The sequence below is a fragment of the Stomoxys calcitrans genome, chromosome 3, assembly GCF_963082655.1.
Source record: "Stomoxys calcitrans chromosome 3, idStoCalc2.1, whole genome shotgun sequence".
NCBI classification, from domain to species: domain Eukaryota; kingdom Metazoa; phylum Arthropoda; class Insecta; order Diptera; family Muscidae; genus Stomoxys; species Stomoxys calcitrans.
In genome coordinates this window covers 179,996,113-180,015,477 of record NC_081554.1, presented here as the reverse complement: position 1 = coordinate 180,015,477, position 19,365 = coordinate 179,996,113, and the positions used below count along the sequence as shown (strand labels likewise).

The 19,365-nt window shown below is 36.9% G+C and overlaps 2 protein-coding genes across 2 annotated transcripts; one reads left to right on the top strand and one right to left on the bottom strand.

The window, feature by feature from the left end:
* Positions 1 to 223: 223 nt before the first annotated feature.
* LOC106083187 (uncharacterized) lies at positions 224 to 2,443 on the bottom strand. The gene is made up of 3 exons (XM_013246066.2): positions 2,280 to 2,443; positions 1,692 to 2,210; positions 224 to 1,630 (listed from the first exon to the last, which is right to left on the bottom strand). Exons 1-3 carry the CDS (start codon positions 2,361 to 2,363, stop codon positions 224 to 226), a joined length of 2,010 nt encoding a protein of 669 aa, XP_013101520.2. The 5' UTR covers positions 2,364 to 2,443.
* Positions 2,444 to 5,270: 2,827 nt separating this feature from the next.
* Positions 5,271 to 18,070, top strand: LOC106083201 (uncharacterized). Its single transcript, XM_013246088.2, has 6 exons — positions 5,271 to 6,080; positions 11,088 to 12,908; positions 13,954 to 14,040; positions 14,115 to 14,372; positions 17,440 to 17,569; positions 17,634 to 18,070. The coding sequence occupies exons 1-6, from the start codon at positions 5,559 to 5,561 to the stop codon at positions 17,756 to 17,758; spliced, it is 2,943 nt and encodes a 980-aa protein (XP_013101542.2). The 5' UTR covers positions 5,271 to 5,558; the 3' UTR covers positions 17,759 to 18,070.
* Positions 18,071 to 19,365: the final 1,295 nt, after the last annotated feature.

Below are 19,365 nucleotides of genomic sequence, written 5' to 3'. Positions count from 1 at the left end.
AAATTTTTTTACTTACCAACTGTTATCTGCTTCTTATAACTTTAATTGCAAATAAGCCACATTATGTTTTGTTTTTGAAAAGGAGAGCTTTTTAACTTGGCATCTGTCTGGAAGGAAGACAAAATTTTGTAAATATTTGAGTCAAATCAACTTTTTAGAGATTAACTTACCGAAAATGTATTCCTCCTTGTGAATTAGAGTAGTATTTTCAATTTATTCACATTTATTTCTCAGCAGGCGAGTTGATGCATTCATCTTCATTGCCGCCTATGTCTATGGCATTTTGCGTACCTTTTCCCCGAAAATCATTCAATAGGGCTGGATCGATTAAATTCAAATTAGCATAGACATATTGAAAATCAAATTGTGGTATTTCCTTGGCATCCGATTTAATCGAACGCAAACCAATATGAGGTCTCAAAAAACTATCGGCCAAAGGAAACCATTTTAATAAAATTTCCTGTGTCTCTCCTCTTTGAGTTGCCTCGAGTATACGTTTTCGTTGTTGCATGTAGGTAATGCGAAAAATCTTAATTTTCTTGGCCACATAAGAGGGAGTTAGATTATGACCCATGGATGCTGCTATATCTTCAATGGCAGCATTACGCAATGGCCTGGATCTATAGTCGGGATCATTTAAATCCCATAAACATCGGTGGACCCCATAGAGACGTAAGAATTTCACCGAATGCTTTAAAGACCATTTGCCCTCCAAGAGATCATCTTCTAATCCTTTCCATACAATTTTGCTGGAGTTTGAAGCATCGTTGACTAAAGTCTGCTCTGAATTGGAGTTGGAACTTAGGGAGAAGTCATCATGAAATAATGAAGCCATGGCCTCATTCATATTAGACAAAGGTGCCACAGAGGGTATGGGATTTTCAAAACGACTTGCATATTCGCCTTCATCATTCTCCGATTCGGATTTTTCTTCTAAGTAAATGGATTCCGTTTTCAATTGAGGTAGTGATTGCATTATAGTTGCTGCTTCTTGCCACCATTTGTAGCGAGGCACGTAAATTGGATTATTCAAAATTTTCTGCTTTTCTTCATCGACAGTTTTCTTAAAAATCAGCCAACGTTTTTCTATGCTTTTATAGGACCTTGCCATTTCATTTGCTATTGTTTGTAAAGCCAATTTATGAGATTCTTCGATAAGGCCCATATTATCGCCCAGAAGAATGGGATGACTCTTCATTAAATGTAAAAATTGTATGGTAGTTTCCAAAGTCCAGGATTTAGTTTCTAAAGTTGGTTCTTGCTTTAGTAACCTAGCCAGATCATAATGATTATCCAACTCAACCAACTCTTTGGAACATAGTAGCGATTTGTTTAAAGTATTCAACTGTTTCTGTAAATTATTTTCTATAACCTCCGAATTTGGGTTTTCGAAAGTTTCTGAACTAACAACACCAATGGAAAAATTTGTGTCGCCGTCCCTCTCTTCCTCTGTCTTAGGGATTGCGTCACAATCAGCCGACTCAGAGTGAATGTATGATCTAAATTCCTTAATTTCTTCCCGATTTTTGATTTCCTGAATGGCGTCTTTTTTTAATAGGGGACCCAAGGTTTCTGGATTTATTGTGAATATAACTGCATCTTCTAAGTCAGAATCGGAGTTCTGAGGATCCTGAAAGCCAAAAAAATAAATCCATATTAAATAAATCCTCTTCTGTCATTTTATGACTTACCTCCGCTTTTCGCCCCTTCTTTGGCACTTTCCTCAAAAAAGCATCGGCCAAGGCAAACCATTTCAATTTGGTCTTTGCGCCCATACCACGCTTTATTCGTTGCTTTATCCTCTTCCTTTCATAACGATAAGTTGCTCTTACAACATTGATTTTCTGAACAATTTGTTCCTTGGTCATATCATCTCCCATTGCTGCTGTTATATCCACCAAAGCCGCATGACGCATTTTACGATTATGGTTATCGACGCAATCTACATCCCAAAGGCATCGATGTGCAGCATAGAAGCGTAATAAGCGCATTATTTGGGATACTGGCCACCTATCAACTTCCAGGTCGGTTTCTGTTGCATTGGGGTTTATGTCATTAAGGCTAACGGCTGGTAGTATTTCACTGCTTATAGCAGAAGCAGCTGATACAGCTGTCGCTGAGTAGTCAATCCTTGGCAATGCGGAACTAGGGTCGTTCCGGAGTACAGACCCTATCGCTGAGGTAGCGGCTGATGGTTGTGCATGCCATTGCTGAAATTTGTGAAGTGTGGAATTAGTTTTTAACATCTCATAGCAAATAAATTTTCCTGGACAACTTACCGCTGTAAACATTTCTCCAATCTCCACCTTGTCTTCATCGCAGGACCACTGTTGGAGTTTACCTTGAAGTGCATCTGAATCCATTGACCCGTAAATACATTATGACTTGCTGCTGGCATATCTTTATTTATTTTATGATAAAAATTAAGATATCAACTTTCTAACAAGCAAGATGAAGATTTCAAACGTAAACAAATTACATATGCTTGACAGAGTTGTCACATTTTATTTCGTAACTAGTGTTGCCAATAAAAAACCGTTAGTAAAAAGCGCTGTTGCAAGAAAAATCGAAAAAGTCGATTTCTTGCTGAATGTGGCCTTGCCTTCGATGTTCAGTGCAAAGTTATTTTTGACAGTTATCGATATCATTCGAAAAAAGTCATTAACACACTGAATGCAAAGTAAATTATTATATTATATTATCTTTGCATGTCTATGTCAAGGGGAGGTCGATGGAGACTGCCCCTGAGGTTGTGCATAAAATGGAAGAATCCTTCGATACCAAAACGTACTCACTGGCAGTATACATTGACATCGAGGGGGCTTTTAACAATATGCGGACCGACACACTGATCCAATCCTTAGACCAGTACCGGGTGGACCCGGTCCTTAGAGACTGGATAAACCATATGCTAAGGAATAGGTGGATAAATTGTGTGTCCCATGGCATAAATATAAGAAAGTGGAACAGGGCATGCCACAGGGGGGCATTTTATCGCCGTTCCCATGGGTGGCCACCATAAATGACGTATTACGGATGCTGACTGAGGAGGGATTTAAACCCGTCTGCTATGCAGACGATGTCATAATACTTCTAAGGGGTGAGGATCCGAACGAGCTATGCAGAAGGGCCGAAAGGGTCTTGCATATGACTGGGCTAGACCTAGAGGTCTCAATGTTAACCCAGAGAAATACTGAAATATGCCTTTTCACGAGGAAGACGAAGGTTGGCCAATTTAACGCTCTACGTTTCCTCAATTAGACGATTTCGATATCTGACAAGGTCAAATACTTAGGTGTGATCTTGGACAGAAAACTGAATTGGATGTGTCAGGTTCAGGAGCGTACTGAGAAGGCTCACAAATGTTGGGCACTATGTAGACGGGACGTAGGCTCGAAATGGGACCTGAATCCGAGAATAGTCCACTGGCTCTACAGGAGCGTGATTAGAGCAATACAAAATCGAGTGCGAGGTACTGCTGCCATCGGCACAGTCTTGGATTGACGGAACCCTAGTATTGCCATCTGGAAGATCATGTTACACGGATGGATTAAAGGTAGAGGATATAGTAGGCTTTGGGGTTTACATTGAGAACCCAGGAACTGAGATCTGTTTTAGACTTTAAATCGTGCGAAGACGAGGCTATTACTGAAAGGAAGCAAGAAGGAGGTCAGTATAGCTATTGGTATCATAACGGGAGCCATAGGACTACGAGCTCACTTATGTAAAATCGATGCGGCAAGTGACAGCATGTGTAGGGCGTGCGGGGACGATAATGAGAAGTTGGAGCATTTCCAGATAACAAATACCGGCACTTAGGTGGAGACACAATACCAGACTTGAACCAACTTAGGAGAGTGGCATTGAAAACAATTAAGGGTTTTGTAAATAGCACGAAATTCCTAATTAAAAATTTTTGTTTTTAGAGGTTACTTTATAGTTTTTAGAGCGCACAACAAGCCGATTACTGGTTGAGGTGTATGTCATGGGGCGGATTAGTATCTGCACCCTCTTTTCAACCTAACCCAACCTACCTCTGCCTTTTTGTGTCCACTTTGAAGTTAGCTTTTTTATTTCCTGTAACGGCTGTTTTTCATAAAACAGCTGACCTTCACAAAACATCTGTTCAAAGTTGGGTCTTGACTTCTTTAGCCTCTAAAGGGCGCAATTCTCGTCCGATTTGACTGAAATTTTGTACGTGGAGTTTTGGTATAACTTCCAACGACTGTGTTAATATGATTCAAATCGGTTCATAATCTGGTATAGCTGTCATATACACCGATCTTGGATCTTGACTTCTTGAGCCATTAGAGCGCGCAATTCTCATCCGATTTGGCTAAAAATTTTCCATGAGGTGTTTTGTAATGACTTCCAATAACTGTGCTAGGTATGGCGCAAATCAGTACTTAACCTGATATAGCTGCCATGAAAACCGATATGGGATCTTGATTTCTTGAGCCTCTAGAGGGCGCAATTCTCGTCCGATTTGGCAGAAATTTTGTACAACGGCTTCTCTTAGGACCTTCAACGTGCGTGTTCAATATGGTCTGAATCGATCAATATCTTGATACAGCTCCCATATAAACCGATCTCTCGATTTTGCTTCTTGCGCCCCTACAATTCTTATCCGAATGAACTGAAATATTACACAATGACTTCTACAATAGTATAACAGTTCTTATTCAATATTCTTTGTTTGCCTAAAAAGAGATACCGCGCATAGAATTCGACAAATGCGATCCATGGTGGAGGGTATATAAGATTCGGCCTGACGAACTGAGCGCGCTCTTACTTCTTTCTAAACGCCTTTTGACATTTGAGGTCGATTTTTTTTTTGTTATGCTTATGACGCTACTTCTTAATTGTACCATGGTAGGGCCCACAGTTGGTTCAAGGCCAAGTTTTTTTTTATCAATAAGCGCTCCTCCCTGCAACAGAAGTGTTCCGTGGGGATTGCGTTGCTTGGCCGGCCCAGCTTCCGTGACCTTTTCAAGGTAATTTATATAAATAAGAAGAAATTTAGCCCAGTGGAGATATTGGACCACTTGTTTAAAAAAACAAATGCAGAATCGGTGTGAACACTTGGCGTTCAGAAGATATGCATCGGAATCAGAATGGAGGCAGGAATGTTATTGGAAAATTTTCTATACCTACTTTCATCTACCTTGGCAAGTCCGTGTTGTCGTTATCTGTTATCGATAACTACACAATACTGACTAACTAACTACATCTTACTTGGTCCAGCAGTGTCGAAAATAAAACAGGCCTAGTACTAAATACAAAAGTAAAAACATAAATTATAAATAGTTCAAGCATTTTGCAATAAAACTTTTCCTTTTTTTAATAAGGAAAAATATGTTGGTGAAAAGAACAAAGAAAGTCATGTAAATCACAAAGAGTTCAATAACCCAAATACAAAAAGAAAAAGCACCAACTAGGCGTCGCTTAGAAAATACACACACTACACTAACTGAAAGGAGAAAATTTTATAAAACAAAGAAGGAAATCAAGGAGGGCAGGAAAAGCGAAGAAACGCATTATTTTCCACTCCAAATAATATGGAAAACTTGACCAAGTTTTCCACAACTTCCGAGACATCAGCAGCGGCAGCAGCAGCAGCCTGTAAATGTGATTCCTCATCAATGAATATGTCTTTTGCGGGGGGTGGTAGCAGTGGTGGCGGTGTTGGTGTTGGCCTGGCAAGTAGTGGCGGTGGTGCTGTTGGTGGCAACAACAAAGTAACCACCCCTCCGGTATCGGCGCATACATCCACATGGCTGGCGGCATTGCATGTCAACAATAATAATAACACGACGATGGATAAATCCTTTAACGCAAAGGACAGCAGTCATCATCAACATCATAACCACCATCATCAACATCATCATCATCATATGTGTGGTAATAATTTAACAACAACAACATCGAACCTTGTCGGCTGTGATATGTATCAAAAGAATTGTGGAAAAACGACATTTTCAACGTCAACAGCGACGAATACAATGGCCAGAGTGGCTCTTATCGAAGAGGATGAAGGAGGTGGTATTGTTGGCAGTGGTAGCAGCATTGATGGCAACAAGGTTATTTTTTTTTTTTTATTAATTTTCTAAAACAATAGTTTTGTTTAGAATTTTTTAAAACCTTGATGGCAAGGTGGCTGAGTGCTGATGGGTTGAGTTAACAGCTGGTTTTGTTAATGCTTTCGATTAACAGAATTTTTATGTAGGACAAAGGAAGTCCTTATAACTATAGTAACGTTAATACAACCACATTCTTGTTTTCATTGTTCACAATGACCTCTAATTTTGCCATGTTATTGTTTTTGTATGCTTGAACAATCAGAATTTCGATTTTTTTTTAAATGGAACGCGTGAAAGTTTTAAAAGAAATAAAATTATGGGTTCTTTTGAGTGCGGCATAGTTTTTTTGTGGATGACCTATTTTCCATATCATTGTCAAATACATTTTTCGATAGTAGAATGTAGACTTTGTGGTTTGTATGTGTCGGCTGTCTAGGCCTTGAGATCGAATGTAATTATATCTAGGAACTTTTTGCCAAAGGGACCGTTGAGGAAGCCCTCTAAAAGGAGTAGGTCAATGGGCTTGTCAAAACCCAGAGTAGGGACTTTAGAGGCGAAAGCTGAGTGTTTTCAGGGGAACTGTTCTGGATAAAGCTACCTCTCTCTGCGGAGGCCACGTATTTGTTCGTGGTTCTTTACCAGAGACGTAGGGTCAATAGGGGGAATGAGTACGCTCTTTTCTGTCATAACTCCAGTATACACTGGATATTTAAGACGGTAGCTCGGATAATTTTTTGGTCTGTTCTTGTTGTAGCCATATTTTCGTGTGGAGGTGGCGATCCTCATCAAGGTCCTGTAGGTGAGCAAGCTCGTTCCGGCCCAAAGGACGGATCGTCGCGGGTATAGCGAGGCAGCGTGGCGTGTGCTATATACGGCGTCGGTTTTTTGAACAGGGCGTCCTTCCTTTTTGACGTCCTTCCTCTGAGCTGTGGGTGCACCGCCTTTCCCGAGATCTACTAAATACACGGATGGGTTTAGTATAGGCTTCTAGCTTTTTCAAATGAACTTCTTCGCTGTCCTGAAAGCACTGAAGACGATTTCGATAGGTGAAAAACTGTCCCATAGGACCGTCACGATTTAGTAGGACAATCAGGTGGCGCTGGGCCATTTGAAGTCGATAGTGTTTAGAAGATGCAATGAACTTTTTGAACAATCAAAGAGATGCGGGAACAAGACGGCGAATGTATTTGCCTAAAATGGATTGCTTCTAAGGTCAGAAGGTACTGCGAGGCCACCGTAGCGCAGAGGTTTGCATGTCCGCCTATGACGCTGAACGTCTGGGTTCGAATCCTGGCGAGACCATGAGAAAAAAATTTCAACGGTGGTTTTCCCCTCTTAATGCTGGCAACATTAAACTTCTCTCCAAAGAGGTGTATCACTGCGGTACGCCATTCGGACTCGGCTATAAAAAAGAGGCCCCTTGTCATTGAGCTTAAACTTGAATCGGACTACACTCATTAATATGTGAGAAGTTTGCCCCTGTTCCTTGGTGTAATTTTCATGGGCAAAATTTGCATTTTTGCATTGATACTGCGAAATCATCGAACCCTTCCCTATGCAAGCTTCTTGATAGTGTAGACGATTTTTACGATAACCGCACAAATGAGGCGTGGTCTGGTTCTTTACATCGCAGTTTGGCCATGACACTATGGCCAATTAATTTACGAAACAGGACACCGTTTATTCTGGGACTAAGGAAGCATGACTTCGGATTACTGGCATATCATTGCAACGTCAGGTCTTTGTTGTTCCTATAGACATAGGTATAGTTGGGCTTTTGCAGGGTATGTGACCAATACCTTCTGGGCTGTTGTCGCAGGGACTATCCAAATAATCTTTTAGTGGATAGCTTTCCACCGCCCAGAAGCCTCAAGGTAGATCTTCAAGATCTTGAGCGAAAGTTTCAGCGATACAAGGAATCGATCTCCCTTTGACTGGACGATGCTCTCACCGGTAACAGGTTTCCATCTGGTCCGCCAAGTTCCATACTTTTGTTGTGGTTGTTATAGTCACATACTTGCAAGTTGGTGTAAAGTTCCTTGGCAAGCTTCATTTTAAAATCAAGTTCGTTCAAAAAAAAAAAAAAAACGTGCCCTCCTGCTTAATCCTTTTTTAAAATACCTTGCCAAAGCGTATTGACCGAAAAAGTCACCAATGCGAACGAAGGCCTTTAAACCCTACCAAAGGGAAATTTGTAGGCCATGGAATGCACTGCGTCTTCAGATCTTTGATATACAGGCAAAGATATGTTATTGATGTTGTAGCAGTGTGTTGTATACTGAGTCGGCAGCCCTTGCCTATGAAGAACTCCATCGGGTGAAACCGATACTAAAAACCAGTTGTCTTGGGATTGGCAAAGGTATAGGAGACAGGAGATAGAGATTATAGAGTTCATATTATTTCATGTCCAAAGCATTTTTCTCTAAAGCAAAATTGTTAGGAAAATTTTGCTAAAAATAATGAAAATTTCCCTAAGAATAAACAAAGTTTCTCTAACAATAAAGAAATTTTCGTAAAAAATGATGAAAATTCCTTAAAAATTAAGAAAAATCCAAAAAAAAAATCGCAACAACAAGAATTATCGCTAAACACAAGATTTTTAATTTTTTAAAACACAAACACAAAACTTATTCCTTAAGACCAGGTCTGCGGAGTCGATGTTTTGAAGCCATGCTCTATGCCGGAGGTTTTGAAGCCGTACTCGATGATTTAGCCAAAGTCAGAGTCCGGTGCGGAGATGAGGGAGCATGCTCGGCCTCCAAACTGGACTCTGACTCCGATTTCCACTCCGAGTCGAGGTCGAAGTCGAGTATCAGACTCCAATGCTCTGTTTGGTCTAATTACAAAATTTCTAAGAAATATTTCCTAAACACATAAGTTCTAAGGTAATTTCCCTTAAGACAAAATTCCAAGAAATTTTTCTTAGAATTAAAGAATTCTACTCCTAAAATAAAAAAATTTGTGTTAAAAATAAAGAATTTTTCCTAAAAATAAAGAATTGCCTCTTAAAAATTAAGAAATATTCCCTAAACAAAGGAATTTTAAGAAATATTACCTAAAGTTTACATTTCTATGAAAATTGCTCCACAAGACAAATGTTAAGGACATTTCTTAATAAATTTTTTGTAAAATTAAAGAATTCTTCTCTTAAAATAAAAAATGTTGTCTTAAAAATAAAGAATTTTTTCCTAAAAGTAAAGAATTTTGCCTTAAAAATTAAGCAATATTCCCTAAACAAATGAATTTTAAGAAATATTACCTAAAGTTTACATTTCTATGAAAATTGCTCCACAAGACAAGGACATTTCTTAATAAATTTTTTGTAAAATTAAAGAATTCTTCTCCTAAAATAAAAAACTTTGTGTTAAAAATAAAGAATTTTTTCTAAAACTTTTCCTAAATGTAAAGAATTTTGCTTAAAAATTAAGAAATATTCCCTAAACAAATCAATTTTAAGAAATATTACCAAAAGTCAACATTTCTATGAAATTTGGCCCAGAAGACAAATGTTAAGTACATTTCTTAATAAGTTTTTACTATAATAAAAGAATTATTCTCCTAAATTAAAAAATTTTCTTTTAAAAACAAAGAATTTTTTCCTAAAAATAAAGAAATTTGTCTTAAAAATAAAGAAATATTCCCTAAACAAAGAATTTTAAGAAATGGTACCAAAAGTCAACATTTCTATGAAATTTGCACCAGAAGACAAATGTTAGGGACATTACTTAATAAATTTTTCTAAAAATTAAGGAATTCTATTCCTAAAATAAAAATTTTGGTATAAAAAATAAAGAATTTTTTTCAAAACTTTCCTTAAAACAATGAATTTTGTCTTAAAAATAAAGAAATATTCCCTAAACAAAAAGTTTTAAGAAATATTACCAAAAGTCAACATTTTTATGAAAATTGAACCGTAACACAAATGTTACGGACATTTCTTAATACATTTTTCATAGAATTAAAGTATTCTTCTTAAAATAAAAAAAAAATTGTCTTAAAAATAAAGAATTATGTCTTAAAAATAAAGAAATATTCCCTAAACGAAAAATTTAGGAAATATTTCCAAAAGTCAACATTTCTATGAAAATTGCCCCACAAGACAAATTCAAAGGACATTTCATATGGAAGACAAATTTTGAAAACTTTTTAATTTACCACAAAATGTCTACAAAATTTTCTCTAAAACAAAATTTTGAAAAAAATTTCCCTTTAATAAAATTTCAAGTTTGCCAAAGAAATTTCTAGGAATTTTTCTCTACAAATAAAATCTCTAAGAAATTTTCCATAAAGACACTTTTTTGCCTACAAAAGTAGAAATTCATCGTAAAGTAAGGAAATTTCCTCTAAAAATTAAAAATCCACAAAATGAATTTTTTCCTAAAAATTAAGAAATTTTCTTATAAAACAAAATTTTTAAGAGAAATTTTAAAAAATTTACCCTAAAAATATATAAGAAATATCCCTTAAAAAACAAATTTTATAGAAATATTACCTAAAAACAAAATTTTTACGATTTCTCTAAAGTTAAGAAATTTTTCTTAAAAATAAAGAAATTTCCCTAAAGAAAAGAAAATGTTTCTTAAAAATAAAGAAATTTCCCCAAAAGTTAAGAAAATCTTTCTTAAAAATATAGAAAATTCCCTTTAATGAAAATTTCCTCTAGCAATAAAGAAATATTCATAAAATTTATAAGAAATTTGACCTGTAGACAAATTTTTTAAAAAATTTTACCTATAGACACATTTTTTAAGTAATTTTACTTAAAGAAAAACTATCTAAGTAAATTTACCTAAAAACAAAATTTCTAAGATATTTCACCTAGAGACAAAATTTCTAAGAAATTTTACATAAAGACAAAATTTTTAAGAATATTTCCCAAAAAAAAAAGAAAACCTAAAATTTCTAAAATTCGTTCCTGAAGAAAAAAATTTCTAGGAAATTTCCCTTAAATGCTAAGAAATTTTCCCTAACGACAAAATATTCATAAAAGTGTTTTTCTATTTTCAGCAACTGTCTTCATCTCAGAACGGTACAGCTTCCGATTATGTTTCTGCTTCCGCCATGCAAGCTTTAGGCTGCAAAGATGATACTGATGTTGTGATTAATGCGGCTGCATCTTCCTTGCTACAAACCGAGACTGATTACGATTCTTATGATATGTGTGGCGCAGTATCGCTTTCACCTCCTCTCTTGGATGATTCCGAAGCAGCTGCTGCTGCAGCCCTTGGTGGTGTTGGTGATCTTGGCTTAGGCGATGGTGGCCATTCGAATCGTACTTCCCTCAATAATTCCACCGAAAACCTCAGCTATATAAGTGATAACTTCTTTGGCGATGATCTCATTCTATTGGGTGAGGATGGTGATTTGGAAGCTGAAGAGCTCTCTCTCAACTCGGATGATTGTATCTATACGTATCGTGGAGCAGGGGCGGAATTTGATTTGACACAGCCTCCCATGGTGTGTTTGGCAGGCAATTTTGGTGGTGTACATGGCCCCGGGAATATAGCCCAAGAGGAAGAAACCGACTTTCTAGAAATGGATTTTGATCCTGATCCGCCCTCGGAGTTGGAATACAATCAAGCTGCAGATTTAAGAAACTGTGTAAACGATAGCAAGGATCCCTATCTTATGCAAAGAGATTCATGCCACCTGGTGACACCACCCAAACAGAGGCATCAATTATTTTCTTCGCCCATAGATGATTTGCCGCCAGCGCCCAAGGCTTTGCAAGCTCAATCACTGCTGAGTAAAAATTTTGCTCGTATTACGCTGCATTTGGATCAAATTCAAAAAGACTATAGTGGCGAGGATGATGATGAGAAGGGTACTAGGGAAAGGTTAAACTCTGCCCTGGATACAAGGCCCTTGGAGGAGGAATTTGTTAAGGAGAGAGCAATGGATACCTGCCACTCTTTACCCAATACTTTACATGATCACTTTACCAATAGATGCAATTCCGAATCGGCAGTTATAACTGCATCCAAAGATGACAATGCTTTGACAGCGCCACTACAAGTTCTGGGCACCAACAAGTCACCTTCAAAGATAACAGGAGCCAAACCCAAACGATTGTCGACTTTCTCCTCTACATCCTCCACCTCTTCGAAGAACTCCTCGAAATCACGAAACTCTCTGAGATCGGCTTTTCAAACCATAAACACTTTGGGCATAAGTTCAAGCTTTGATGAACGTAGCGTCAGCTGTTCCGAATTTCGCACTGAAAGAGATTCATCCTCAACCACGGCAGTGAATTGTAAACAAAACTCCTTGTTGGCCAGCAATGCTCCACACACAGCCCCCACAACGGCCTCCAGCTTAATGCCAGAATTCAATGCCTTCAACGATGAGACATGTCTGGATTGTTTGGAAAAGGAATTTCTGGCCAATACCATAGGCAAAGCTTTAGATCCCCTAGGCTGTTCAAAGTGTCGCAAACGCTTGGGTCGCTCGTCCCTTTACGGTCACCACCATCATCATCATCAGCAGCAGCAGCAGCGTTCTACTCGTGATATCAATGCCTGCACATCCACATCGAAATATAGACGTAGTGCTTCCCCCACAACCACATTCTTTTTTAGCGATCAAGCATCGTCACCCACTTCAAGGCTGTTCTCATGTGAATTTCTCAACTCCCAGGCACGCAAACGACAAGAATGGGATTCATTTATGCAAGAGCAAAAGGAACTGCCCACTTCGGAGATGTTGGCCACCAGAATGCATCATGGAATTGATGCAGCGGGTAAATTAAATGTGGCTCGCACCAAATCGGCTGCTGCTATGGTAGATGTTAGAGATTTAAATGACAGTCTAAAGAATTTAGAAACAAAGGTAAGTTAAAAGAGTTAAGGAGAAGGGAGTGAAAATGGAGTCATTTTGTTATAGTCAAGTATTAAACGTTCAGAAACTTACAAGAAGTGTTATACTGTTATACAAACATGTTTACTGTTATAAAAACGTGTTATACTGTTATAAAAACGTTTTATACTGTTATACAAAGGTGTTATACTGTTATACAAACGTGTTATACTGTTATACAAACGTGTTATACTGTTATATAAACGTGTTATACTGCCATACAAACATGTTATACTGTCGTTTTAGCAGTGTGAAGTTGTTGTTGTAGAAGTGCGTTGTACAGTGAGGCGATATTCTTGCTGATGGAGGACTCCATCGGGTCAACCCAGTACGTACAATCGGCTGCCATGGGATTGGTGTTATACAAGCGTGTTATACTGTCTTACAAACGTGTCTTAGTGTTATACAAACATGTTTTACTGTTTTTACGTATATCTTTGCCTTATACTAATGGAAAAATTTTATACAAAATGTTATTCTTTGTATAAAATAATACATATTTATAACAGTATGCGTAAACTGTTATAAATATGTATTATATAGCTTTACAAAACTTTTAAACTGTTATACGCAATGTGTTATACTGTTATACAAAAGTGTTATATTGTTTTGAAAATTTTTTGTATATAATACAATTTTAGAACTTACTTTGCGTTATACTAAGACAAAGACAAAATTTCCGTAAACTGTTATGCAAACGTATTATACGTTTGAACATTTGTGTAACAGTATAACGCAACGTTCAATGAATGTTTTGTAGAATAATAGTATAACAGTATAATAAATTTGTAAAAGAGTATAAAACAATGTTTAATAAACGTGCCACATTTTTATTGTAGAATTACAGTATAACACTTTTGTGTAACAGTATAACACTTTTGCATGAAATTATAACACATTTTGCATAACAGTATAACACTTTGATATAATAATAATTAACTCTTGCTTCACTCGCTTCAACTACAATGATCACTTTCATATCTCTTTTCATATACCCTAAATTTTTTTCTTTTTTCAGCTATTTAAGAATCTCAAGCCACCTGATCCTTGCACGGCTATACTTTCAACCAACAACCTTAAGGAATCTAGTCTTGTGCAGGCACTGGTAAGTTTTACAAAAACTCCTCAATACCACCATCTTCTTTGTTATTTATCTTTTCTTTCGTTTTTATTTTTCAGGACAAACTTCAAATAGCCTATAACCAAGAGCTTTTGAAGATGTATTTTAAAAAATCCCTCAACAACAATAATGCAAATATAAACAATAATAATTTTAGCAGTTCCTCAACAAATATCTGTATAACAACTTCTCATCAAGAATTTAAAAATTTAAAACAATTCCTTTTGTATGTCTCCAAGAGACCGGCCAACTATCACAAACTGCAAAGGTTGATAAGAAAAATAACACAACAACAAGTTATAGTGCAATTTAAAAAGGTAACTAAAGGCTGAAAAATATGAAGTCCAAGAAAAACAAGTAAGAAGGCGTTAAGTTCGGTCGGGCCGAACTTTGGATACCCACCACCTCGCGTATATATGTAAACCTGCTTTAGTTATAATCCGGTGAAAAATGCATAATTCATGCCCCCATAGCAGACTTATCTAAATATGGTCCGATTTGGTCTGAAAATCGACACGGATATTGAGTGGTCTATAAAGTACAGGTCATTGTTCAATTTTGTAGAACAAAACATTGGTCTTTTTGGTAGCCATATCCAAAGATAGACCGATTTGAACCATATACGACACGGATGTCGAAAAGCCTAACATAATTCACTGTGTCAAATTTCAACGAAATCGGATTATAATTGCGCCTTTTATGGGGCCAAGATTTTAAGTCGAGAGATCGGTGTATTGGCAGCTATATTCAAATCTCGACCGACATGGGCCAAAATGAAGAAGGATGTCAAAGACGTTAACACAATTCACTGTCCCAAATTTCGGCGACATCGGATTATAAATGCGCATTTTATGGGCCCAAAGCCTTAAATAGAGAGATCGGTCCATATGACAGCTATATCCAAATCTGGACCGATCTGGCCCAAACTACAGAAAGTAGTCCAAGAACCTAACGCAACTCACTGTACCAAATTTCGGCGAAATCTGGCAGTAAATGCGCCTTTTATGGGGCAAAGACTTTAAATCGAGAGATCGGTTTTCATGACAGCTATATCCAAATCTGAACCGATCTGGGTCAAATTGAAGAGGGCTGACGAAGGGCCCTTCACAATTCACTGTCTCAAGTTTCGGCGACATCGGACAATAAATGAGCCTTTTATGGGCCCAAAACCTAAAATCGAGAGATCGGTCTATATGGCAGCTATATCTCAATCAGGACCGATCTGGGACAAATTGAAGAGGGATATCGACTGGCCTAACACAACACACTGTCTCTAATTTCGGATAATAAATGTGGCTTTTTGGGTCTAAGACCTTAAATCGACGGATCGGTCTATATGGGGGTTACATCAAGATATCGTCCTATATAGCCCATCTTCGAACTCAACCTCCTTATGGTCAAAAGAAGAATCTGCAAAGTTTCAGCTCAATATCTCTATTTTTAAAGACTGTAGTGTGATTTCAACAGACAGAAGGACGGACATGGCTAGATCGTCTTAGATTTTTACGCTGATCAAGAATATATAAACTTTATAGTGTCGGAAATGGATATTTCGATGTGTTGCAAACGGTGGTGGGTTTACAAATTAAAAAAATTTAAATTTCAAAAAAAAAATTTCATAAAATCTTAAAACATTAAAAAAAAATTTGTTTACAAAATTTTAGTTCCATAGAAAACATTGTCAAATATAGATTTTTGAGAAATGTCGAAATTTGATTTTGACTTTTCCATAAAAAACATTTTTCAAATGTTCTGAAGTTGGTGCCGAGAGATCTTTCGTTTAAGTCCCACATTGTGCTAATTGGCCTAATATTCTGGGGCAAGGCGAACCCAGTAACTTGGTCCTAAATGTGATTTGAACGCCATATTATGCCGAACGATTTTTTTAGATTTTTATACCCCCCACCATAGGATGGGGGTATACTAATTTCGTCATTTTGTTTGTAACACCTCGAAATATGCCTCTAAGACCCCATAAAGTATATATATTCTTGATCGTCATGTCATTTTAAGTCAATCTAGCCATTTCCGTCCGTCTGTTCGTCCTTCTGTCTGTCGAAAGCACGCTAACTTTCGAAAGAGTAAAGCTAGCCGCTTGAAATTTTGCACAAATACTTTTTATCAGTGTAGGTGGGTTGGTATTGTAAATGGGCCAACTCGGTCCATGTTTTGATATAGCTGCCATATAAACCGATCTTGGGTCTTAACTTCTTGAGCCTCTAGAAGGCGCAATTCTTTCAACAACTACGCTACGTATGGTTTAAATCAGTCCATGTTTTGATATAGCTGCCATATAAACCGATCTTGGGTCTTGACTTCTTCAGCCTCTAGAGGGCGCAATTCTCGTCCGATTTTATTGAAATTTTGCACGTAGTATTTTGGTAGTAACTTTTAACAACTACGCTAATAATGGTTTAAATCGGTCCATGTTTTGATATAGTTGCTCTATAAACCGATCTTGGGTCTTGACTTCTTGAGCCTCTAGAGGGCGCAGTTCTCGTCCGATTTAACTGAAATTTTGCACGTAGTGTTTTGGTGGCACTTTCAACAACTACTCTAAGTATGGTTTAAATCGGTCCATGTTTTGATATAGCTGCCATATAAACCGATCTTGGGTCTTGACTTCTTGAGCCTCTAGAGGGCGCAGTTCTCGTCCGATTTAACTGAAATTTCGCATGTAGTGTTTTGGTATCTCTTTCAACAACTACGCTAAGTATGGTTTAAATCGGTCCATGTTTTGATATAGCTGCTATATAAACAGATCTTGGATCTTGACTTCTTGAGCCTCTAGAGGGCGCAATTCTCGTCCGATTTGGCTGAAATTTTGCATGAGGTGTTTTGTTTTGACTTCCAACAACTGTCCTTAGTATGGCGTAAATAGGTATAGAACCTGATATAGCTGCCATATAAACCGATCTGGGATCTTGACTTATTGAACCTCTAGAGGGCGCAATTCTCATCCGATTTGGCTGAAATTTTGTCCAACGGCTTCTCTCATGACCGTTAACATACGTGTCTAATGTAGTCTGAATCGATCAATAGCTTGATACAGCTCCCATATAAATCTATCTCCCGATTTTGCTTCTTGAGACCCTACAAGTCGCAATTCTTATCCGAATGAACTAAAATATTACACAATGACTTCTACAATGTTCAGCATTCATTTATGGTCCGAATCGGACTATAACTTGATATAGCTCCAATAGCATAACAGTTCTTATTCAATATTCTATGTTTGTCTTAAAAGAGATACCGCGCATAGAACTCGACAAATGCGATCAATGGTGGAGGGTATATAAGATTCGGCCCGGCCGAATGTTTTACAGTAAAACACTTCATTTTTTTTATAAATTTCTTTTAAATTATTATTTGCATGATCGTCAGGACACCTCTATAACCGAAATGGAAATGGTTCCTGTAAGAGTATCCGAAATTTTACATTACTGGTCGCAATGTAAAAATTTAGAGTGCTTAAAGGATATGGATAAGCGATTTCAAGATGCAAATGTACTGGGTAAGTAGAAAACGAAAAGGGAAAAAAGTTTTTGATTTTCCTATTGTTTTTACTATTTTTCCAGGGAAAATTGCTAACATTATAAGGCAAGCCCATCAACGTTCATCCAGCTCTTCACGACGCCCCGATTACATTTATATACCACAGTATTATCCCAGTGGATTTCTAACATTATCCGTGAAATGTTGAAATTCCCATAAAATTTCAGTTAAGCAAGACAACTTAAAAACAAAAAGAAAATCTATGCAATAAGGAGCAAAAACTGAAGCAAGAATAAGCAAAAACAGCTTAGCGGCTAAATGTCGTCAGCAACATAGCTCTGTTAATTTTTTTTACATTTGTAGCACAATTTGCCATACTTGAGTGTATGTTCTTTTTGTATGTATTGTTGTAACAACAAGGAAACGAAATCCAATATCTGCAATTAACCTATCTCTATCTATATATTTAATATAAAATATTATTATTATTATTACTATAAACATGATAACAAAACCACAACCAATCAACCATCATGAAACGACTTTTTATAGCTTATACTTATTATTAAAATATTTAATATTTTAAGTAGCCTGGTATGCTTTAAATCATGTAATAATATTGAAACCATCAAAATAATACTATGTGTAAATGTTGATTATTTGTATAAAAACCAGAATAATAACACTACAACAAAAAACATATGAACCACAACAACATCCATAACATAAAAAAAATTAAATTTTGCAAAATTTTTTGATTTTTCAAAGGCTCAATTGAATCAAATCCGAAACGAGAAGAATATTGGCTGCAACAAATTTCTTGAGATGACAATAGTTGTTTTTGTGGATCAGCTCAAATGGTAAGACATCATAAATATTGTGAGAGAAAAACAAAGCGAAGGCCACAGAACAAAGGAGGAACAACTAACATCGAGTTAAAAAGTAGAAAGAAATAAAAAGAAAAAATGTATCCCCACAACTTTGAGCATGTCAATGAGTACTGCTAAGACTGTAAGGTCCAAATCGGTCTATAACCTGATATAGCTCTCACATAAACCGATATGACTTCTTGAGCCATTACAAGCCATAATATTTGTCCGAATTGGCTGAAATTTTGCATTTAGAGTTCCGTTATGATTTCCGACATCTATATCAAGTACGGCCATAACCTGATATAGCTTCCATGTAAACCGATCTCTAGATCATTCTTGTTCGATTCCTAGAAGTATGTAGAATAAAATAAAATTAAGCCCTTCAACTACATTTATTTTGTATAAATTTATACCAGAATCCGTGGTGGTGTGTTCCCAAGATTCGGCCCTGCCGAACTATGCGCGCTTTTACTTGTTATTGCTAAAATCCTACAAATAAGGAAAGGAATTTTAAATTTCCGGCCAATTTTTTCAGTGTAGGATTTGAGACCAGTTGTTCAGCGCCATAGGCGGCCACTGCGGTACCCCACACAAAATAGGGTTAATTATTTAAGGACAAATCGATATGGTTATTCAACCTCACTCCGGTTTCAAGAGAACCGGTTGATTAAACGTTCTGGAATGCAAAAATTGCAAAGAATGTTAATAAAATAATAATTGAATTGGGATGTCGAGTGGCCTAACGCAACTCAAAGTAAAGGGTGATTTTTTTGAGGTTAGGATTTTCATGCATTAGTATTTGACAGATCACGTGGGATTTCAGACATGGTGTCAAAGAGAAAGATGCTCAGTATGCTTTGACATTTCATCATGAATAGACTTACTAACGAGCAACGCTTGCAAATCATTGAATTTTATTACCAAAATCAGTGTTCGGTTCGAA

Excerpts from the sequence above, each read along its gene's own strand:
- LOC106083187 (XM_013246066.2), bottom strand. The coding sequence starts at position 2,363 with ATGGATTCAGATGCACTTCAAGGTAAACTCCAACAGTGGTCCTGCGAT. Across the intron at positions 2,211-2,279 it reads TTGGAGAAATGTTTACAGCG|CAATGGCATGCACAACCATC; the intron begins GTAAGTTGTCCA and ends CACAAATTTCAG. Across the intron at positions 1,631-1,691 it reads AGAAGGGGCGAAAAGCGGAG|GATCCTCAGAACTCCGATTC; the intron begins GTAAGTCATAAA and ends TTTGGCTTTCAG.
- LOC106083201 (XM_013246088.2), top strand. The coding sequence starts at position 5,559 with ATGGAAAACTTGACCAAGTTTTCCACAACTTCCGAGACATCAGCAGCG. Across the intron at positions 14,373-17,439 it reads TTATAGTGCAATTTAAAAAG|GACACCTCTATAACCGAAAT; the intron begins GTAACTAAAGGC and ends CATGATCGTCAG. Across the intron at positions 17,570-17,633 it reads TCAAGATGCAAATGTACTGG|GGAAAATTGCTAACATTATA; the intron begins GTAAGTAGAAAA and ends CTATTTTTCCAG.